Source organism: Schistocerca serialis, chromosome 5 (genome assembly GCF_023864345.2).
Source record: "Schistocerca serialis cubense isolate TAMUIC-IGC-003099 chromosome 5, iqSchSeri2.2, whole genome shotgun sequence".
Lineage (NCBI taxonomy): Eukaryota > Metazoa > Arthropoda > Insecta > Orthoptera > Acrididae > Schistocerca > Schistocerca serialis.
In genome coordinates, this window is record NC_064642.1 from 472,303,057 (window position 1) to 472,324,633 (window position 21,577).

At 39.4% G+C, this 21,577-nt stretch overlaps 1 protein-coding gene across 2 annotated transcripts in view; it reads left to right on the forward strand.

Annotated features, from left to right (window-relative positions):
- Positions 1–21,577, forward strand: part of LOC126481191 (segmentation protein cap'n'collar) — a 384,641-nt gene that overhangs the window by 208,236 nt on the left and 154,828 nt on the right. For both annotated transcript variants that reach the window (XM_050104781.1, XM_050104780.1), the window contains exon 5: positions 487–693. In XM_050104781.1, coding sequence (XP_049960738.1) covers positions 487–693 — 207 coding nt within the window. The remainder of the gene's footprint in view (positions 1–486; positions 694–21,577) is intronic.

Genomic DNA, 21,577 nt, shown 5'->3' on the forward strand with positions numbered 1-21,577 from the left:
CTATCTCTGCTTATAATTACTGTGTGTTGACTAAAAGAAGAGGCATTTTCATGTGCAATACTTTGTTTATTGAATCTGAACTTTAAATATACCAAGGACGTAACCATGAAACCTGTTTTACGTATCTTATGTTTTTTTTTTCAAATCTTGCGTCCTTAGATGTCTGAGTTGTCTTTGAATTTGATGATTTTATGTTATTATAATGGTACCCAAGTAATTTATTCATCTATAATTAAGACAGTATCATTTGACCAACAAAACTGCAGTTTTCACCAAAACCATTTACCTTAATATCTTCCTATTTATGGTTGTTTCATTTGTGTCTACAATCTCCAATTCCAGTTAATGTAGTGTGCAACAGCTCGAAGGTTCCAAAAGTACTTTGATTGATTAGCTGTCTTAGTGAATAAATTTCACTCACACAGTTATTTAGAAAGAAAAAAAAAACTGCTTGAAATGGAACTTTTATATCTTTTCATCAAACAGCCGACAAAGGAGGAAAGTCCACTCTCAGAGCCAGTAATACCAGCACCACCTGCAAAGACTGGCACTGATGGAGATGTGAAGAAGGACGCTGCTGAGAAAGATCCATTGGAAACCGCCTCAACACCCTCAACATCAGACGAGGAGTTGGGCGACATGATACAAACAGCGCAGTTCCATCACCCACACCCCCATCCACGATCCTTCCAGGTATATGTTAACACATAGTAAATCAATTATTATTGTTTGTCTCCTAGGCGACTGATGTGTTTTGTGCTGATTGACCAGAACAGCAAGGAAGATGTCATGAAGAAGATTTCATGATCAAATTCACTCATAAGGCAGAAGAAAAGTTCTGCTTCATATTTCTTTCCATTTTGTGTTTTGTTCACTGTCAACAATCTCATCTATTTAATAAATTTATTTCTTTTTCTACCATTTTGCTAGTTTTGTTCCCTACTTGTAAAGATCTACTTACCAGAAAGGTCATACGGCCAGCAACTATGTATGTTGCAAGTACACACATAGTTTACATTTCATTATGTTGTGGCAGTAATGTTCTAATTTCACTACTGACAGTCTGTCATTAACTCTTACGTAATTAGTGTGCATTATTTTCGATCATCAAAAAAGATTTAGTTGGTAGTAAGCAGTATTAATTGTATCATTAGTTTGCTGTAAAATAATTTTTTCTTACGTAAATTTGCACATCTGAATGGAAGACTCGAGCAGTAGGAGCCAGGTTTTTGTTAATTCTGCCAAAATAACTAGTCCTTGACCAGTGAAATTTAAGTTTCCTTTTCTAAATTCATTTGAGCTTCTTCTTTTACTCTTTTTTTCATCAAGCTGATTTTTATTGATGTGTACCCAGTAGGTAGAATCTTACATTTTCAATATGTCTCCTACTGTCCTGTGTAATATACAGTAGTGGAAGTCAGTATAAAGGAAGGATTCCTTCGAAAATAATATTACAATGTCTGTCGGATACTGTATCAAATTTATTATGAAAGTAGTAGATACATATGAGACGTAAACAATCATGACAGGATTACATAGCTTTTTTCATAATCTGAGTAAAAAACATGTCACTCATTCTCCTGTTGTATTATTGTGTTGTTACTACTTTGTCCAACCTCCATTCTTCATAATGATCTCAGAAATTCTCTTCGGCATTGACCTTGTTAGTGTTTGTAGTTCTTGCAGTGAAATTGTCACCCATTCTTCTTGTATCACATTTTCCAGCTCACATGTGGTCTCAGATAGCCTTCCATTGTGATAAACATGCCTTGCAAGTATTCCCCAGTGATTTTTCATGGGGTTCATATCTTGGCTGCGTCCCCACCGGGGCAAGACATTGATAATTTCGTATTCAAACCACTTTTGGTTGTAGCAGAAAGATGCACAGATGCATTATCTTGTTGAAACATTAGACTTATGTTCCCTAGCCCCTCAAACACTGATCAATTCTGTCTTCAGCATCTCAGTGTCATGTTAGAGTTCATTGTACTGTTCAGCAGAACAATGCGTGATTTACCTTTATCGCAGAAGGCTGCTCAAATCATAACATTTCCACCAAAAAAATTTCTATGCATTCTTACCTGCTGCTCTTTTCTCCAGTGGTGCCCATAGTCCATCTGGCCCAATTGAATTAAACTTCTTCTCATCACATTAGATCACTTAATCCCATTCTCAAGTCCACGACATATGGTTTTCAGCAAACTCCATCCTAGCCTATTCATGTTTGGGTGTTAAAGCAGGTTTCTGTAGTCATTTTCTTTAAAGCAAGATGTTTGACAAAATTTGCTGTACACATCGGGAAATCTGCTCCCATAGGCTAAATTTATTCTTGTGATGGATTTGTAGTGTAAAATAAGGATGATGTCTTGGAATCTGAAAGTGACAACTCTTTCTTCTCAGCATGCATGCTTAATTCATGTAAAACTCCTCCTACCTCTACTTTCCTTGTATTCCACTTTTTCATTGGTGTTTGTCGTTCCCCATGGCTTTCCATAAGTACATACCACTTACATGCTTCCTCATTTTGTTAATGTTGTTATCATGAAGTAAAAAACCTAGTGTCGAGCAAATCATCTTTACTGACATTGTGGTAAGATGATGCATTGGTACCTTTCTTGCTAGCTATTGTTTGACTCCACATCTGTCCACTGGGGACATTACTATAGGCTATAATTTGGGTACCCAATCTCAAAATCGATATTATTTCGCTTCGTATATTTCTTTTAAGGCAGTTCTTCCTAAGACACAAATCTGTATCTGCGGTGGAAAAGACTCACCTAGAATCCCAAGAATGATGGGGTTAAAATCCAAACTGTGCAAGCATGTATTGTGTGTAACACTTTTCTTCTTATATCTCTTGTTACCCTTGGACTGAATTCATTTCTCCATATTTCCAGGTTCCCCCTTCCACATAATGCTGGAACCTGTTTTAATGCTCTGAAAATTAAAAGTTCATTCTATTGGTAGTGACTCATATAATGTACAAAAGTCATGTTGCACCATTGTTTGTAATCCACATTACACTGTGTTGCTGTTGTTGTACTCTTCAGTCCAAATAGTGGTTTGACGCAACTCTGTAATAGTCTATCCTGCACAAGATTCTTCGTCTCTGAATACTGCTGGAGTCTGCATCCATCTGAACCTGCGTATTGTATTCACGGTTAGGTCTCCCTCTGAAATTTTTATGCCTCCACACTTCCCTCCAGTACTAAATTGGTGAGACCTTAATGATTCAGGATGTGTCATATGAACTGATCCCTTCTTCTAGTCAGGTTGTGCCATAAATTTCTTTTCTCTCCCGTCTGGTTCAGTACCTCTTCATTTGTTATTTTATCTAACCATCTAATCTTCAACATTGGTCTATGATACACATATCTGCCAGATCTATCGATTTAGAATGTCAAACCAAACACCTTTCAGCCATCTATATTTCCAAATTGTTAATTTATTGGGCTACCAGTTTCGGCGATATATTACGCCATCTTCAGGCACCCTGATCAATGTGTAGGAAAATTCCAATCTTGGTTCCGGTCAGAATTGGGGCCAGAATTCAAAGACTGGTATCTCATGATTTTTAAGACAGCAATTACTTCAAGCAACACCGTCTCAAATATCTACAGATACCAGTCTTTGAACACTGGCCCCTATTCTGACCAGAACCAAGTTTGGAAGCTTCCTACATGTCGGTCAGGAGGCCTGAAGATAGTGTAATATATTGCCAAAACTGGTATCCCAATAAAATAACAATTTGGAAATTTAGACAGCTGAAAGGTGTTTGATTTTAAATTCTGTACTGAACAGTCAAGGTCCCAAACCATCTCTGAAAAGCTGGACGTACAGAGTCTCCTGATTTAGGTGGTAGCCTACTGATTTTCCACCTTTCCTCCTGGTTCCCGATTATTTCATTATTTCTCCCAATTTTTTGCTAATTATTGTCAAATGTAAGACATTTGTTTTGAATAACCACCATTTTAGTGTTTCTTGCAAATGCTTGGAAGTCCTTCACTTTAGATGTGTGCATATCGAAGTTCACAAAAATCAGGAAGCCCGCACGCAGCCTGTGCATCAGTTGTTGTTTTTCCTCTTTCTCACACATTTTGTAGGCTCTATATTCATACTGCTCAGTAATGTGCTCTATTTGGACTTGTGTTTGTGTGTTGTCACTGTGCGTAAGAGAAGGCACTTACTATTCAATGTTTTTTTTTCAATCAGTCTAAGTCTAAGGCTTTATTTCTGTGTAAGTGTTTATTTTAGATCTGCATATTTATGTATATCTTCTTTTGTCATGTTCATAGTATTTTGATTTAGTGATTTTTTTCCATTATGGCAGAAACATATAACTCCATCTTCGTCAAGCAGTATGTGGAATAATTTCCATGAATTGTCAGGTCTAGGAAAGGACCATTGTTAGCATTTTGTACCCTTTGCTGTTGTGACATTCATATATTATATGGTGGAAAAAGCTGTGTTTCAAAACATATGTTAACAAAAAAACACTGAGAAAATGTTAAGTGTGTGAATAACAGTCAAAGACTGGAATTCGGTGTTAAAACTGGAAGTGACAGAGTGATAATGCTGAATGATCTATTTACATCATTTATTTTAGAATGCAAAATGCCAATCAACTGTGCTAACCAAGCGAGTCACCTGTTTCAGGTAAACATTATGAGAATTTTACAGATTTCTTTAAAGGCATAGTTTCCCTAACAATATGTAGTAACAGCTAACTTTGAACATGCTGACATATAATATGTGATAGGTACATATATAATATGTGATTGATACTATCCCAGACACTTCAGAAATAACCGATTTTGATAGAATTTGAGGATACACATGAGAGCCAGTTGGTGGTGGGTCTGTGTCTATGGTTTTCATGTACTTGTCACAAAGCCATATGGCAGACACTGTTGTACAGCAATCCTACTTTTTTTTTTTAAATTTAAAACCAAAAAGCATCCCAATCCAGTGCTGATTATTTGACCTACGCTGCGGATAAGGGGTTCAAATCAATTAGTTCTAGTGTTTTCATTTGTGATTATATAGCTTTGTGACACCATAGGGAATGACATGCACCAGTTGTCCTGAGACCGTACTGAAAAAAAGCCACAGTAGTCATTATTTGTACCTTATTATTTTTAAGACTGGCTCTCCTAGTTTTTGGTTTTTGAAGTTTAGTAGTTAAGAACACAACAGTTTCAAAGCTTCTGTTCTCGTGTTGTCTGAATTGCTTATTGTAGACATTTCACTTCCGTACTTAGGCTACACTCCAAACACATACTTTCAGAAAAGGCTTCTAACAAATAAATTTATATTACATATTAACAGAATTACTCTTTTTCAGAAATGCTTTCTTTGCTGTAATCAGTCTGCATTTTATACCCTCTTTGCCTTAGCCATCACCAAGCAAGGTGGCACAGTGGTTAACACACTGGACTCGCATTCGGAAGGACGACGGTTCAATCCCACGTCCAGCCATCCTGATTTAGGTTTTCCATGATTTCCCTAAATCGCTCCAGGCAAATGCCGGGATGGTTCCTTTGAAAGGGCACGGCCGATTTCCTTCCACATCCTTCCCTAATCCTATGAGACCGATAACCTCGCTGTTTGGTCTCTTCCCCCAAACAACCAACCAACCAACCTTAGCCATCATTAGTTATTTCGCTGCCCAAAGAGCTAAACTACAACTTTTAATGTCTCATTCCCTCAGTATTGTCTGATTTAATTTCACTGCCTTCCATTACCCTTGTTTTAATTTTGTTGATGTTTATTTTATAATCTCTTTGCAAGACATTATACATTCCATTCATCTGATCTTCCTAGCCATTTGTGATCTCTGATAAAATGTCACCAGCAAACCTTTCAATTTCTTCTCTCTTAACTTCAATTCCCAGTTCAGATTTCTCCTCGGTTTCATTCACATCTTGCTCAATGTACAGATTGGATAACAGCAGGAATGAGCTACAACTCTGTCTCACTATATTTGCAACTACAGTTTCTCTTTCGCGTCTTTCGACTCTTACAACTGCAGCCTGGTTTCTGTTCAAGTTGTAAAAACTTTCAGTTCGCTGCATCTTGCCCAAGGCTGTAGACAATCAGCATCGTTGAAAGCTTTCTTTGCATGAGAAAAAGCTGTAAACATAGATTTGCCTTTCTTCAGCCTATCTTCAAGAATAAGTTGTAAGGTCACTGTTGCCTCTCATGTTCCTACATTCCTCTGGAACCCGAACTGATCTCTCCTGAGGTAGGCTTCCATCAGGTTTTCCATTGTTCTGTAAATAGTTAGTGTCAGCATTTTGCAACGATGACTTACTAAGCTGATAATTTGTTAATATTCACACCTATCAACACATGTCTTCTTTGGAACTGGAATTATTAATTTCTTCCTGAAGTCAGAGGATATTCCTCCTGTCTCACATATCGTGCACACCAGGAGGAATAATTTTGTCATGGCTGGCTCTCCCAAGGATCTCATTAATTTTACTCTGAGGGAATGTCATCTACTCCAGGGTCCTTGTTTCCACGTAGGTCCTTCAGTGCTCTGACAAATTCTTCTCGCAGTATCACAACTCTTATCTCATCTTCACGTACTTCCTGTTCTGTTTCTATGATATTGTCAAGTTCATTTCCCCTATATAGACCTTTTAAATATTCGTTCCACCTTCCAGCTTTTCCTTCTTTAATTAGTACTGGCTGTTGAGCTCCTGATATTCACACTGCTGCCTCTCTTTTCTCCAAAGGTCTCTTTAATTTTTTTAATAGATTGGATCTATTCATTTAGAGACTTGTGTTTGTCCTCTAACCATTCCTACTTATCCATTTTGCACTTCTGTCAACCTCATTTTTTTTTAGGCATCTGTATTCCTTCTGCTGAGTGCATTGTTGCATTTTTATATTTCCTCTTTTCATCAATTAAATTCATTATCTTCTGTATTACCCATCGATTTCTACATGACCTTGTCTTTCTGCTTATGTGATCCTCTGCTGCCTTCCCTATTTCATCTCCAATAGCTACTCAATTGTCTTGTATAGTTGTTTAATTCTCCTCCTGAAACTCACAACCAGCTCTAGTTCCTTCACTTTATCCAACACCCATCACCTGAATTTCTTTCCTTTTTGCAGTTTCTTCAATTTTAATTTGCTGCTCATAACCAATAAATTACCATCAGAATACACATCTATACCAGGAAATGCTTGGTAGTTCAAAATGTCTTTCTTGCTATTATTGTAATCTATCTGAAACTTTCTAGTGTCCCCGGGTCTCCTCCAAGGGTACAACCTTCTTTCGTGATTCTTAAACCAAGTGTTAGCGATAATTAAATCATGCTGTCTGTGAAAGTCTACCAGGCAACCTCCTTTTCATTCCTTCCTCCCTATCCATGTTTACCTACTGTTTTTCCTTCTCTTCCATTTCCTACTACTGAATTCCATCATCCATCACAATTGAATTTTCATCTGTCTTTATCTCTGAATAATTTCTTTTGTCTCATCACACATTCTTTCAGTTTTTTCATCATCACAGAACTATTTGCAGTGCAAACGTTACTACTATGGTGGGTGTTGGCTTGAACTATAGGTCCACCCAAAACTGACATGCTAAGTTAGTCAAAGGATGTATGAAAGCAAGGCGTACACCTCTAATAGCACCATGTGTAGCAAACCACTGTGGTGCACAATATACCATTGGGTTGATGACAGTGTACTTCACATTTTTCTTTGTATTGATTTCATTTATGCTCAGAAATTGACAGGGAAACGCTTCTTTCATGTCCCATGCAAGATGCAAATGTGTTACGTATAAAAACTGTTTGTGACACTGTGCACATCCTCACAAGGATTATTATGCTGTCTGAAACTTGACATTTTTTGCACTTATGCAGTCATGTGACACAGTTGTGGGGATCTGTATCAGACTACAATTATTTTGCTCATTATGATGGTAGACACACAGGCATTGACAGTTAAGTATGAAAGGAAACAGGTAAGCTTTAGATGAGAGAAACCCACTATTTTAAAACTATGGCTAATGATTAATCAACATTTTCCTGGAATAATGTGTCAGAGTTCTGAAGTAAGTGGAATATACACAATGTGAGAAAGTATTAACATAAAGGGCCAAAGCATGTTTAAAAATAATATAAATAATAAAGCAAACTGACACAAAATGAGTAAAGCTTGCACTCGGTATGTGGGAAAATGGTGCCTTGAAAATTATTTCATTGCAAGAAGAGACAAGAAAGTCATATCCATATTGTGGTGCAAGGGAGTAAAGGCATTTACTGTGGCAGATGGAAAATGTAAGAATTGGATTGAAAGATCTGTATGCAAACAGACGAAGTACACATTGAAGAGGCCAGGGGAAAAACAGGTGCTTTGCATAGAATTAGTAGAGGAGAGAAAGTGAAGGGCAAACAGTGCATTTAAGACAGATCAGGATTAAAGTGCATTTCCAGTGTTGGCAGCTGGTGTGCTGCATGCTGCTGTCAGCAGTTCTCTTCCAGTGGTAGCAACCAATCGCATGATAGAAGGGCCTATACAGTAGACAAAGAGAATCACTGAATCTAATGGCTTGTTTTGGTGGAAGATATGAATTTATTACTTTTGTTTCTGACATGGATAGAGTGTGACTCTCGATTATTGATCTGACTATTACAGATTATAAAGTTGGGTACTAGTTTTCGTATATATGTCTTGCATTGTATGTTTCTAGAATGCAACAGAATTTCTTGGGATATTCTTTTCTGTACCCAACAAATGTGGCTGGAGGAAAACTGGCTTTGCAGACAGACTGATCTATAGCATAGGCCAATGATCATTTCGAAAACTTTGTAGGGTCTTTATGAAATGTGCTGATTTCCAAGATTGTGATTACGTAAGAACCTAAGACTACTGTTTAAATTTTACAGAATATTTTGCTTTATAGGACAACATTCTACACAATGTATTACATTATGCAGCCATATAATTTCACACTTTCTCTGTCACGACAAAGTTTATCGAACACTGTTTTCTCATTGGTTCAACCATCTTGTATAATTATTTGACTCATTATTTAACATGTTCACTTCCCATCATTCACCACGCAAATTGTTACCATCTGCAACATGCAATGGACAAGCTGCAGCCACCATTAAGGCCCTTTTATCCACATCATCAGAAGTATTGCCTATTATAAAATTCAGAAGTGAACAGAATGGTACAAGATAAAAGAACTCCCTCCTGTCAGATCGCTTGAGACAATGGTGACTATTAAAAAAAAAGAAGAAGAAGAAGATGTTACAGCTGAAACAAGTTAGTGGAAATGAAGAGAATGTCTTTAGGTGGTGGTATGAAATGTTGGAATTTGGAACATTATATTCATTAATAGTGAATCAACAGTTGTAGTGAGCCATTAAAGTTGCCCTAAGATGGTTAATATTATTGTTAAGTATTTGTGGATATACATCAATATTTAATGTGTAAGGGGCCATACTGAGATATAATATAATAATATAGAGCATACCAGAAACTTTTGATTCATATTGCATTAGCTGGAAAATATTGTTCTGTCTGTGGGCAGTATTAACAGCATCCTTCCCAGTCTCTTCTTCCATAGGCTATTTTGCATTTACTATTGTATTTATTTACAAAAAGAGTGGAAAAGAAGAATAAACATCATTCATATTAGTGTCCATTGTACTATGCAAATCATTGTTGATATTGTGGTGTATTAGGGCAGATGACCATTAAAAAGTGGAAAGTTAAGAATGGTTGTCTTGAGTTGCTGCTCCCTAAACACATAGAGCAGCACCCCACAGCTATGAGGGAAGACTTTCTAACACTCTGTTCTTTAAGAACAAACTTACGGAACAAAGCTGAAGGAGTGAGTTGTATATATATATATATATATATATATAAAACCACATAGTCTTTTGATTATAGGGGCAGTCATTTTCAGTAATTTTTGTTTTATGTATTTGTTTACTAATTTTTTTGACTGTCAATGCTTGAAAGGTTCTGACAATCATTTGTCTCGTTCAGCCTCTATTCCCACCAGAATTTTTTTGTGCGTGAATTTTTTGCACCTCATTTTTAATCCACATTTATTTTCTTGCTTGCAGCAAAATAGAACAATTACTTCAGTAGCAACGTCTTGATCATCCAGCATTTTGCACAAGGCTGAATATTGCACAATATTAGTGTACATTTATATTGAGTATTGTTAGGGAACTTCAATAATACAGCACAGTATTATCCTACAGTAATATTTTACCCTGTAAGGGCCTCTTGAGAGATAATACACTGAAGCTGACTCCATCACACTATACAAATTTCACGAGTTTTGTGCCAATGTACAAACTATTTACAAAACTGGCCAGAAAGTAGACTGAAATTCTGTGTTGATCCACTGTAATAAATACATATTGTCCATCCTAAAAACGATGCTGTCAGAACATTAGCGTTGCCTTAATGATCACTGCTTGGTACGTTATTTCTCATAAAGGAAGAGGGATGCTCAGTTGGATGGGCGTAGATGGAGGACGCTGGTTGACAGTTAACAATGTTAACATTCGTCTCCGCTCGAACGTGGGGAGAGCAGTATCCGCACAGTTTTGTTGATGAACAGCTTGCTCACGAACTAGCAACAACGTGTTGCTTGAACTTGGACCCTAGATTTCGAATACTGTGTTGCGGCATGTGCTTGAGAGACATTCACAAGTACCATACAACTATATTTTCGGTGATGGGTACAAGGTCGCGTTGTTTCCTGAATTTTAGTTGTGTCATTTCTGCCGTCTCGCGCCGCGGAGTTCCCCCGGACATCTCTGCGACGGCTGCACAATTTTTTTCTTTTTTTTTTTTTTTTTTTGCTTCCGACGCCGGAGACGTGCTATGTTGAAGACGGGGACGAGAGCTCAAGGGCCCTTGACTCGTTCTCGGCAGCCCTACCCAGGGGCTCACGCGATGAAGACGTCGCCAGCAAGTGGCAGTTGGCTCCTCTGCTGCATTCCCGAGCACGCCGCCTTTCTGCAGGGAGCGGGCGACCTCGCGCAAAACCGCACGCTGTTTTCTCTTCAGCCACGACTCCTGAGAAAAGTCTAGCTGTAAACGCGCATTACGTAGGCCCTAAGGTAATTAATAGTTTGACGTGCTTTGTGAAGCTAGCATTGTCATCTTGAAGCCCGATGAAAGGATTCCGGTTGTTTTTTCCTGATTTCATCGATGGCTTACGTCCAGCTAATTGTTGAATACCATTCAGAATTACCTGTTCTTAGACCCTGTAAAGGAATGACCCCGTCATGTCTAGTGTAACCGAGAGGAAAAATTGGTCCTTTGTGAAATTTAATGCACGGAGTTATGTTCTAGCAAAACTTCGTGCTCTGCGTAACCGGCGTCGTTCGGCGATTTTATCGTGTGAAGACGATTGATCTGACATCGATGAAGCTAGCTATCATCACGAGGGCTCTCACAGCAGCGCACAAACAATCGCGCATGCGCTAAAGCGACGCATGCGCAGTAACAAGTGGCTACACCTCGCATGCACCGTTGCAGTTTTAAACTCGGGGAGTTCAGTGTACTTCCGCCAGTATACACCTGAAGATGGCCAGAAGAGTCTGTGTAGAAATATCGTGCGGCAAGCTAGTGACATCCGACCGTTCGCTCCAAATTTCATGTAACAAGTGGTCGTTTCCATGAAAGTGCTTCGTGAACAATCACTTTCGTTGGTTCTGGTTCATTTTGGAACATCCATACGGTTGATTACTACCAAGTTTCCAGCTAGTAGTCTCCTGTCACGATTTTGTGTACGGATTTTGCACTTTTTCGATCGAATTTTATGAGTTATTTCCTTTCACCGATTGATACAAGCCTCCTTTTTGAGGTTCGGTCGTATTACGCACAGTCCACCGGAAAAAAGATTTTTCTCACAGCTAAAAGTTCACGCAGAAAAAAAGGTATTGCAATCGTCGATATTTGTGAGGTTGCCTGTATCTCGACCGCCTCCGTACCAGATATCTTAAACTGGTGGAAAATAAAAGTACAAATGCGACCGAACTAAATTTCCCAACTTACGATTGGGAAACCATCTGGAAAAATGTGTTGCCGGAATCTGCGACCTGGGACGAAGCAGTGAACAGGAAAATTCTGAACAACTGGTGACTATGATATCCACCTGGCACATTAACCCATGTGTCTAACTTGTAACTTAATCAACAACGAAGAACTTAGTTTTGTGTATGAACGTAACTGAAATTTGGCGAAGCGTCAGGCAGAAGATTGCGAGTATAAAAGACGGATGTATAACACCAGCAAATTTACTAAACCCGAATTATATTCCATATCAAACCACAAAATGCATTACTGTCAACCGGATTAACGCACAAACAACACACTATATACCACAGTGTCACGACATTCCTGCTCATAAACACAATGAGAGCAGCTCTCCAAGCGGACAGAAAGCTACACTTCTGTTACTATTTCGGATGAGTGCGAATAGTATCAAGTTTATGTGCAATATACTTTTTATAATAGGAAACGCATGCAGTGTCACAAAAATTGACAATAACTTAAATTTACACCGCATTTATCTTTCTTTAGTTTCGTAAGGTGCGTGAGAGGTATATTAGAGGACAGTTTATTTACGATCTTGTAACGTACAGATATTTAGTGAAGAATGTCGTTTTCTTTTAAGAACAAAAGTGGCTAGTAAACAGCAGAAGTCTTGCTCTTTTGCGGAAAGACAACGTGATTCTTTTTTCACTACACTTGCAGTGAAATTAGTAAATGTGGAACATGGGAAACTCGTGTGAAACGCAATATCTACATTATTAACGTCCCAAATAAGCCACCACAGTTGTAGTTGAAGGAAAAACCAAGCAGACATGATTATAAAAGATCAAAAGCAATAAAATGTTTTCCAACACAGAAGGAACCAATGCCACAACTGTCTCTACATCTAAGCCACAAATGGCAAGAATCCTAAACACAATCGCTATTTGACTAAAAGTAATTACAAAAATGGTTCAAATGGCTCTGAGCACTATGGGACTTAACATCTGTGGTCATCAGCCCCCTAGAACTTAGAACTACTTAAACCTAACTAACCTAAGGACATCACAGACATCCATGCCCGAGGCAGGATTCGAACCTGCGACCGTAGCAAAAAGTAATTACATTTACAAAAATATTCCGTATTATAAAGCCGAGTAAAGTATAAGTACGTGCGAATATTCAGACTCCATGCAAAACTGTAACGAGTCAAGGATAATGTCTATCATAATAAGAACGGGCAACATAAATACATGCTTCTCCTGCATGAAATGTGTATCAATATTCTTTTGTTTTCAGCAGAGTAAGCTGCAATTATACACAGATTCGAAAGTGTTTCTTCATAATTGAAAAATATGAAGTTCTAATAAAATCGTAACGTGGTAACATTTGTTTCGCGCCGCGTGGGGTAGCCCTGTGAGGTTCGAGCCCTCCCTCGGGCATTGTCTCTGAATCAAGATTCGTGCTTTTACATTTTTTTCACGATCGTGCAATATCTCTTCAATATTTTCTGATTTTTGGAACGCAAAAATATAGTAACTATTTCGTCAGTTAAGAAGGTTCAACTTCCACAGCTGTGTGCCCGACTGTATATGTTAGACTAGCTATATACTGACAGAAGAAAATAAAAGCAAGAAAGACTTTTGGCGTATGTCACGACACAGCATCATAACTTAAACCAAAATAATTTATGAAAAAGTTTGCAAACTTCTTCAAACTTACGATCACGTAACAAACAAGTGGCTAACTGAAAACTTCTTGGAAAAAAGGAATTAAATGAACCAAAGTCATTATTAGAAAAATTTAAAACAGTTATGCACAGAAGCAAAGAATAATTATTTATTTTCATTTTATTTCAAGGAAAATTGAATGAAGATTTTGTTTTCATGGAAGGAGCAGTAATAAAATATTTGTGAGTAAAAACTTCGTGAGTAAAAAAAATCTCTGAGTTGTGTTTACATTTACGATACCTATATCTCAAGGTAAAGTCACACTGCCGACCCTCTTCAGTCATGTTGCACACTGCTTCCATGTTTTTTTGATCAACGTACACAAAATTCATCGATGAGAGAAACACGACCACAACGAAACCCTCCAAGTCAATTGTATAGTCTTTTGCTGAACGTGCTTAGTTAACAAAAAGTTGGACGAGGCGATTCGAGCCATTGATGTAGAGTTAGAGCTTTATAAAAATAGTAAAAACGTATCCAGCAAATCCTTAGCTACCATTGTCTCAGCAAAAACAACAAATTGTAACGCAATATTAATGTCATTATGTCAAATCCCAAATGCACTGTCTATACGTCGCTTGTATATACTTAAAAAACGGATCAGTTGGTACGTTCGTTGAATTTATCGTGTCTCTCTGATCGTATGTTTGTGTATCCGCGTTGCTTTCCAGGGAAAGGGGAACTATACTGTTGTGTTAGTCATTCTTCGTCATATGTTTACGGTTAACCATAGTGTTCACCGCTGTGGTCGCACATTTCAGTAAAGACAGAAATCGCTTAGTTTAAGGCGGTATCTCCTTTGAACGCATGAAAAGTAGGTGATTTTTGTGATTTTTTTTTCAAATAAAATAAAACGTAACGTCAAATCTGATGACATAATTTTATTCCTTACGCTTTCGTCTTTAAGAACGCATTTTTGTGCCCACATTCGACGCTCCGTACCTCTGCACCATGTGGAAGGACTCTCTTCCACCTGGAGCATTGGTCATCGGGGGGGATTCTGAAGCCCTGCAATTGTACCTGTAACAAAATAATTTAGTGTATATCATTTTCAATGTACTTTCTATCATCATACACAGGATAATTGAAAAATATTAAGTTCTAATAAAATCGTAACGTGTTAACATTTATTTCGCGCCGCGCGGGGTAGCTCTGTGAGGTTCGAGTCCTCCCTCGGGCATGGGTGGGTGTGTTGTCCTTAGCGTAAGTTAGTTTAAGTTAGATTATGTAGTGTGTAAGCCTAGGGACCGATGACCTCAGCAGTTTGGTCCCGTAGAACTTCCCACAAATTTCCAGAAATTTATTTCGCCCAAAACATCGAGGCAGAAGCGTACACCGAAAATAGCATTTTGAAGGTACCGCAAAACAGCATCGTATGCTGACAGAATGAAATTTAGAATTCCAATCAAAATCACATGTACTTATTTAAAAAATATGGTTCTGAAAAAAAGACGTTTAAAGTTTTGGGTTACATTTTTTGTTTATAAGATAAACATACTTCTACTGAGCGATCGCTATACTATGCCCCAATAATTCCAGATTCTTTTCGTACGCTTTTGTGCAGAAGTTCTCACAGGCCGACCCGCTCCGAAGTTCGAGCACGTTCATAATATCTATAACTCTTGTTAGGCAGTCGTTGAATTTACCTGGTGCCACATTCGGAGACACTTTTTCACAAATCACCTTATAAAACGATAACAGAATTCCTGGCGAACTTGGGATGAGCACTACAACAAAGTACACATCCCCCCTCCCCCCCCCCCCCACCAAAATAAAAAACATTTTAACCAACAACTACTCTCACAGTGACTTAAGCTTATTTTTTATACGACGAGATCTGCAAAACCATCACAAACTTTCGTGATGTAATCCGTAAAGCCGGCCTGTGTGGCCGAGCGGTTCTAGGCGCTTCAGTCTGGAACCGCGCGACCGCTACGGTCGCAGGTTCGAATCCTGCCTCGGGCATGGATGTGTGTGATGTCCTTAGGTTAGTTAGGTTTAAGTAGTTCTAAGTTCTATGGGACTGATGACCTCAGATGTTAAGTCACATAGTGCTTAGAGCCATTTGAACCATTTTAATCCGCAAAATTTATCATCAAAATTAAAAGGAAAAAATTCCCATTGAGTCATTACTGCTTTAGCAAGTACCAGAAGTAATATTACGGCTCATGTATCCTTTTCATGAACTAGTTTCTTCTGCAGTTTAGCTGTGAATCCGTATCGCGTTTACATACTTTAAACATTTTTGGCTCAATGTTCCGAACATCTGATGAGAACTGTTAGTCGCCGGCCGCGGTGGCCGAGCGATTCTAGGCGCTTCAGTCCGGAACCGCGCGACTGCTACGGTCGCAGGTTCGAATCCTGCCTCGGGCATGGATGTGTGTCATGTCCTTAGATCAGTTAGGTTTAAGTAGTTCTAAGTTCTAGGGGACTGATGACCTCAGATGTTAAGTCCCATAGTGCTCAGAGGCATTTGAACCATTTTTGAACTGTTAGTCATCTTCCAGCTTTTCCCGAAATGATGTGAGAAAAAAACAATAGAAATTCACAGTGAACTATATATAGAAATTTACAATAAATACAAAAAACGTGTTAAATGTGTATTTCATACGCTAATGCATCATATCAGAAAGTTGTTTTGATTCATTCCTGCTACAGTAAAACAGTCCTCTTTCTTGCGTCGTTCTTTTGCTGAAGTGTACCTCTAATTCGAGAAATTTTCGCCACGACGTACATTAGCCATTATTATCCTGTGTACAGCATATGTCATGTGTAATTTTAAAATCGAACAACCGCCCCGTGATGAGTGCGTCGGTCCGAAACCGCTAAGTGCGGTATTTGCTGTGAACAAATATTTCTAATTACAGTGGCTGTTTGCTGTAATAATTAACCTATATATTGACTTTTTAGTTTTCGCCGTCAGCCAGTAATCATCCTCCACGACAGAAAATGAAACTCGTTCATGTTACTAACGAGTTTGAGTGGTATCGAAAGTAGACGTTTTGTTATACCATGAAACCAAATAGTCTATCCTTTTTGCATAATTAGACGTCACATTATTGATTTATTCCTAAATTACGAAGTTGTCTTTTGCTAGATAATTGGAAAAAAGTGCCAGGTTCACGTATTTATAGAGAATGAAACCCTCATCACTACTGATCATGCCATTCTCAAGCCATATTTTCACCGCTCCAGTGGTCTCAGGAGACGTGATATATTTTAAAGGGACGGAACGGTGTTGGTATACATTCGTTTGCATAACGTAAGTGTAACAGATTACATGGTACTCCAGGAAAACGTGGAACTTGAAATCATCACTTTGTCTTGTCATTATAATGAGACATTTGAGGGTGATTCGTCATTCAGGATGGAAATTTAAGCGTGGTGAGCCGAGTGTCTACGTGACTGACTGACTGGCTGGCTTCATAATCCCTTTCTCCCACATTCATCATAAAGCAGACACGCGCAAACTATAGTCTGCATGTGACATTTTGTTCCAGAACGAGACAGTTCAGACAGACCTAACAGAATACTTAGGAGATAGGGAACTGAAGTACAGATGTATCTGACTCAGACGTAGCGGAGTCGATTTTGAGCAGTGGTGCAGAATACTGCAGCTGCTTCGGCGTGTCTCCTGCTCTAATTAAAAAACAAAAAAAAATTGCTTTCCCTGTTGTGATTGTTCCACACAATCCTGTACCCTCTCCTCTATCTCTGCTGTGTGAACAATTCACCGTCAAGCGTACTAATCGTCCGATGTTTTTTAACATTCCTAGTATTAGCGAAAAATTCCTTCCTATTCGGGTGACATCCGATACGAAATTTCTCTTTATATAACATTTCGGATTCTCTGTTTAATATATGCTGTTGTTTGGAACTTAAATGCTTGTCTGACAGCATATGTTACGAGCAACGTTCAAAGTTCGACTAGCAGACGGAGGTGCTGACTTTACATAGATAGCTGTTTGCAGACGCAATGCATTTGTTTTTTTATTTTGTCAAGCTGCAGTTTGTTGCCCCTTACGTGAAAGTTAAACATTTTTTTATATATTTCTAAAATTGCCCCGTATTCCCGATCGCAACGCGCTTGAATTAAATGTCTCTGGGTTTTGCTATCGTCTCCTTATCCTCAATGTAGCATTCGATCGCGTTTGTTGTTTTGATCTGAGACCGTAGGGTAAGGTTAGTACGGTGGAAGTTTCATAGGTTTCTACTATGAACGCTGATAAATACAGAGTGTGTATAAAAAAAAATCATCCGATTAGGCACGTCTTATATTTCTGGACTAATGAACATATACCATGAATATTGTTTTTTGATGAACAGGAAATTCAAGAAGTTTTCTTCACATGTTTTCATAGTTGTTCAGTATGGCCCCCTTGAGATGAACGGCATATGTCAATGCGGTATTCAGATTGTTCCCTCACTGCAGCGAGCATGTCTTGATTTACAGCTTCCACAGCTGCTGTTATGCTATGTCTCAGTTCATTCATTGTTGTTGGTAACGGGAGGCGCATAAACAGTCTTGTTTAAACCCCCACAAGAAATAAACACACACAGTCTGGTCCGGTGACCTTGGAGGTCAGTAATGCAAGGCTGAATCATGTGGTCCAGTGCGACCGATCCATCGTTCAGTAATCCTTTGATTTAAAAATTCCCGCACTTCCAGATGCCAGTATGTAGGTGCCCCATCCTGTTGGTAAATGAAGTCGTTCGAATCAGTTTCCAACTGTGGGAAAAGAAAGTTCTGAAGAATATCGAGATATGTGGTTCCTGTAACAGTGTTCTCGGCAAATGGACCATACACCTTTTCCCGTGAAACTTCACAAAACACATTAATTTATGTTCAAAATGTTCAAATGTGTGTGAAATCTTATGGGACTTAACTGCTAAGGTCATCAGTCCCTAAGCTTACACACTACTTAACCTAAATTATCCTGAGGACAAACACACACACCCATGCCCGAGGGAGGACTCGAACCTCCGCCGGGACCAGCCGCACAGCCCATGACTGCAGCGCCCCAGACCGCTCGGGTAATCCCGCGCGGCATTAATTTATGGAGAATCCCTCTCCTGTCGCACAATTTCATGTGGTTGTTCCGTACCCCATATTCTCATATTATGACGGTCCACCTTTCCATTTAAATGGAATATTGCCTCGTTACTAAAGACTGAGGGTGGAAAAAACTGTTATCCTCCATCTTGCCAAAAACGGAATTACTGAACTCCACACGTTATTGTATGTCGCCTTCACGAATAGCTTGCAGTAACTGAATTTTGTATGGTTTCATGTGTAAACGTCGACGCAGCAAACGCCAGATGGACAACGGGGGTATGTTGAGCTGTCAAGCTGCACGGCGAACAGATTTCTGCGGACTCCATGTGAAACTATGGCGGATGGGTTCGACGTCTGGGTCAGACACTCAAGGACGGCTCGGCGATTTGCCTTTACACAAACAACATGTTTCTCGGAATTTTTCATGCCGTCGTCTAATCCACTCCATACCTAGCACGAAAGTCACGCTGAACAGTTATTTATTGACTCGCACTGCGCAAAACGTAGAATACAAAACGCTTTGTGTTGTCCCGACACCATTTTTACTAGAACTGAAGTGGGCGACACTGCTGCTACCCAGCGGGAACGAAGTAAAACTCGAGAGTGAACTGTTTCCAACAGTACATTCTACACGCACATATCTCAAATAACATAATAGTTACGATTTTTTAAAAATCGGATGATTCTTTTTGATACACACTGTATACTCGTCACTCAAATCCAGCATAAGACTGGTGCCAGCGACACAGGTAAAAATACAACAGACACCCCTTCACCCCCCTCCCCCCGCCCTACCCCCCCCCCCCCTCACCCCCCCAAAAAGGTAGCTGGACAAGTGATGAATAAAGTCAGAAATGCAGCACGGTCGTAACTTTTAACACATTCTGTGTTTGTTTCGAGCTAAACTAAATGTTAATGAAATATATTGCACCTTGTACACTAAATTGATCGTAGTTTTGCCAGATGTTGCTGGTGTATTCAGAATAAAGGTTAGCAATAGAAGACCAGTCTCTAGGAAAGAGTTTGCATACTCGCACTTTGGTGATGGCATGCGTTCTTGACCTTCAGTCAGATTTGTGATTGCTTGGCAAACAGAGGTCTCTAAGCCTTGACGGGTACAGTTTCGCCGAGTAAGACTCGAACTCAAGGAAGTGAGGAGATGGGAGGTACTTGCGGCCTGGTACAAGTTGCTTGCTCAGAGTTCTCTACAGAAAATACAGACAGTACGTCTGGAAACGTACAGCTGAATAGAGGTCAGGCTTGTCTTGCATCGAGGAAGCTGAGCTGTGTGTACATTGCATTCGGGACACTTATTTTGTGGTGTCATAGGCGAGACGATTTCCCACTTCGATAGTTGCTAGTGTAATCAGAACTATTTGGTTGCAGAAGCATCGAGCATACGAGGAACAACAATTTGCCCGTGTTCGAAGTCACTCAGATCTGACATAATGCAGGCACAGATGCGCGTAGCACTGTTGTGAGCGCGACTGACACTTGAAACGTATTCACGACATTGCACAGGGGCTGTTCGTGTTCACATACAACAGCGTAATTTAGCCTAGCATCGTTCAAACATGCATTTCTCGTGGTGTTTCCACATTTTTATCCAGCCCTGGTACTCCCGAAATGACCGTAGACATAAAAATCAGAGAATGTTGAACTAATTTGGAGACTTATCGACAGCAGTATTCCTTCCGGAGCACCAGTCATGAGTCCAACAGGAAAAAAGGGGAGAGGGAGTGGCAAGCTAGAGGCACCCGAAATATCCTCCGCCACACCTAGTAGTTGACTCGCGAAGTACAGATGTAGAAACTAGCAACAACTTTCACCTGTCTGGGAACTTGTGAACACCGTAAGCTTAGCTATCTCATTAACCTTTTCAGATCTACAGCGTGTTTACCGGTTTGCGTTTGACGAGCCTTTCAGACTCCTGCCGTATTATCACGATTGTAGGGCGAATTTCTGATTCTAGGCAGCTGCCGAGATTGTCTGTTGCATCAGAGAGGCTTACGACTGACTCAGATTAACACGCTGTGGGCACTGAAAAGATCAAATCAAATGGCTCTGAGCACTATGGGACTTAACATCTATGGTCATCAGTCCCCTAGAACTTAGAACTACTTAAACCTAGCTAACCTAAGGACATCACACACATCCATGCCCGAGGCAGGATTCGAACCTGCGACCGTAGCGGTCACGCGGTTCCAGACTGAAGCGCCTAGAACCGCACGGTCACACCGGCCGGCGAATAGATCAAAGATATCCATCTACTTTCCGTCAGCGTATGTGTATGTTAATGACACACTCGTTGAGGTGTTGTTTGGGTCTTGATGAAGGTTATTTGAATCATGGTCGCAGGACGCGTTGCGCTAACCATGTTTGCCTTACATTGCAATTTATGCAGCCACGAAATCGCTGATGCATTGACCAGCTCGACTATGGTTCTCACCGCTGCTCTGCTAGACTGCATCAAATGTTCTCTTCATCCAGGCTCCATTCAACTCGATAGAAGGTAAATAACGCGACATATACGCCACACTATATAAATTCGCATGCATTATTTATTTTACCCATGATAATTTTTTAAGTATGTGGTAGTATGGTTACGTAGCAATTTAGTCAAGTGCTGAGGGTAATGTGGTTAAAGTTTTGGAAACCAAATAGAACACGATCACAGATTTCGTCTGAAATAAAAGGGCAAAATAAAGGCTTTATTTCATAACTCGTCGAGTGCAATATTTAAGAAAATACCTTCGCATAA